Genomic DNA, 2,557 nt, shown 5'->3' on the forward strand with positions numbered 1-2,557 from the left:
AGTGACAATAAGGATAGTATAGAAGCAGCTAATTACAGGGCAACAAGTCACAAAAACAGGAGTCACAAAAGCAGAGGAATAAGCCTCGTGCAATGCACAAATACTTTCACACTTTGATGAGTCCTGAAAGACTGTGTGAGTGCATATAACTTACAGCCTGTGCGGCCCCAGAGGACCTGTATGGAGCTAGTAAACTGTTCTTCTTGCACAAGACGGTGCATTGACAAGCAGTGGATTATCACTGTAGGATGTGCACTTGGTTAGGATTTTTTTTTTTTTTTTTTTTTCTGAACCGGGGATTGGACTCAGGGCCTTGCACTTGCCAGGCAAGCGCTTATTCTACTGAACTATCTCCTGGCCCCTGGTTAGGATTTAAGCTACATGTCTTCAGTGCTACAGGCAGAAGTATGTATAGTAGAGAAAATCATAAAAATGTCAAAAATAAGTCATTTGATGCTAGTGTAAAAATGTAGCTTTAATTTTATTTGTTCAGTGACATAGAACAAGTTGTCAGTTTTAGAGAAATGAAAATCAGAAACAAGAGAAGAGCAAACATGGGTAAAATGGGGGAAAAATTCAGTGCGGATTTTAGGATCGTGCTGATGTGGACAGAGGTGAATGGTCACCTTGACTTTGTAATTAGGAAGAGGGAAGCTGCAGACGGTTTCGCAGACTTCTTTTAGATGTATAAATATCTGAGAAAGCGTGTGGGGCACGGGGGCGGGCGTGGTGTGGAGTTTTGGTGAGTATGCTTGTGCGGAGCTTCATTTCTCGGGAAAGGATTCCTGTACTTTCACTCTAATCTCAAAGAGATCTAAGACTTGCTCTCAAATATATAAACCAGCCAGCCTGAGAATTTTGACTTTGAGGTTAAACAGTTTGGTTAAAGGTTAAACACGAAAGAGCATCCTTAGAACTTGTGCGTTACTGAGCTCATTCCATAGAAAGCAAGTGGCTCTCCAGCCGTGACGTATTGTAGGAAATCACCATAGTCATTCCTTCTGAAGGCAGTGGGAGGAAAGCAACTCAGAACTAAATCAGGCCGCTAAGCTTGTGTGTGGCCCGCCTATCCCTTAGACAGTCCTTGTTTTCTCATGATGAAGGCCTTCACGATCAGCCTCCGGAAAGCCCCTTTTACCTCTTTGTTCCTCAGCGTGTAGATGAGGGGGTTCAGCATGGGTGTGATGATCCCATAGAAAAGCGACACCATCTTTCCTCGGTCTTTGGAGGCTGGAGATGGTGGCTGCAGGTACATGTAGATGGCAGTGCCATAAAACAGTGTCACCACTATTAGGTGGGAGCCACATGTCCCAAAGGCCTTGCGCCGACCTTCCGCTGACTGCATCCTCAGCACTGCACGGACAATGAAGGCATAAGATATAAGGATTAGGGTCACAGGTATCAAAAGGAAGAGCACGCTGATGAAGAAGAGCTCAGCCTCATTGGCTGTGGTGTCCACGCAGGACAACTTGAGCAGGGCGGGGACCTCACAGAAGAAGTGGTCGACCTCTCTGTGACCACACAGAGGCATCTGCAGGGTCCAGGTGGACTGCAGCACTGAGTTGCTGAAGCCGCTGAGCCAGGACGCCGCCGCCAGCTGCAGGCACAGCCTGTGGTGCATGATGACCGAGTAGTGCAGAGGCCGGCAGATGGCCACGAACCTGTCGAAGGACATGACGCCCAGGAGGAGACACTCGGTGGAGCCCAAGGCCAGGAAGATGAAGAGCTGGGCCACGCAGCCGCCGAAGCTGATCACCTTCCGGGAGCTGCCGATGTTCACCAGCATCTGGGGCACGGTGCTCGTGGTGTAGCAGAGGTCCAGCAGTGAGAGGTTGGTGAGGAAGAAGTACATGGGGGTGTGCAGCTTGGCGTCCAGACGCGACACCAGGATGATGGCCACATTGCCGAAGATGGTGAGGACATAGGAAACCAGGAACACCACGAAGAGCGGCAGCGCCAGCCAGGGCCGGTCCGAAAAACCCAACAGAACAAACTCCTGGGGGGTGCTCTCATTCATCCAATTCATAGTAGAGCATAAAGTGTTTGGTTCCCCAAAGTACAAAAAAGAGAAACAAGAAGTTAAACACCTATTTGTTAAAATTTTGCTCGTGATTTGCATAAACTTACAAACTGTGTACCTAAGTGTTTCAAGAGTGAGGTTCATACAACCAGATATGTTTGGCCCATGCCTGAGACCCCAGCTCCTTGAGAGGCTAAGGTAGGAGGGTCTGGTCACCTTAGTAAGACCCTGACTCAAAATAAAGATGGAAGGGTGGGCAAGATAGTCAGCAGGCAAGCTCAGGGACCCAGGTTCCAGCCCCGGTACCGCGTGCCACACCGGCCCGGCTCCCAAGAGTACTAAGCTGGCCACCAAGACCTGGCGTGGTGTCTCATGCCTGTCATGACAGCACTGGGGAGGCTGAAAACAGGAGGGTCACTACGAGTCTGAGTTGTGTAGTGAGAGACCCTGTACCAAATACATAGGAAGGAAGGGAGGAAGGAAGGGAGGAAGGAAGGAAGGAAGGAAGGAAGGAAGGAAGGAAGGAAGGAAGGAAGA

The 2,557-nt window shown here is 49.2% G+C and overlaps 1 protein-coding gene across 1 annotated transcript; it reads right to left on the bottom strand.

Moving 5' to 3' along the window:
- Window positions 1-1,066: 1,066 nt before the first annotated feature.
- On the bottom strand, window positions 1,067-2,026 carry LOC101572359 (olfactory receptor 2B2-like). The gene has a single exon (XM_004628483.1). The coding sequence runs from the start codon at window positions 2,024-2,026 to the stop codon at window positions 1,067-1,069; it is 960 nt and encodes a 319-aa protein (XP_004628540.1).
- Between the last annotated feature and the right edge of the window lie 531 nt (window positions 2,027-2,557).

The sequence above is a fragment of the Octodon degus genome, unplaced genomic scaffold, assembly GCF_000260255.1.
Source record: "Octodon degus isolate 3935 unplaced genomic scaffold, OctDeg1.0 scaffold00023, whole genome shotgun sequence".
Classification (NCBI taxonomy): domain Eukaryota; kingdom Metazoa; phylum Chordata; class Mammalia; order Rodentia; family Octodontidae; genus Octodon; species Octodon degus.

Excerpts from the sequence above, each read along its gene's own strand:
- LOC101572359 (XM_004628483.1), bottom strand. The coding sequence starts at position 2,026 with ATGAATTGGATGAATGAGAGCACCCCCCAGGAGTTTGTTCTGTTGGGT.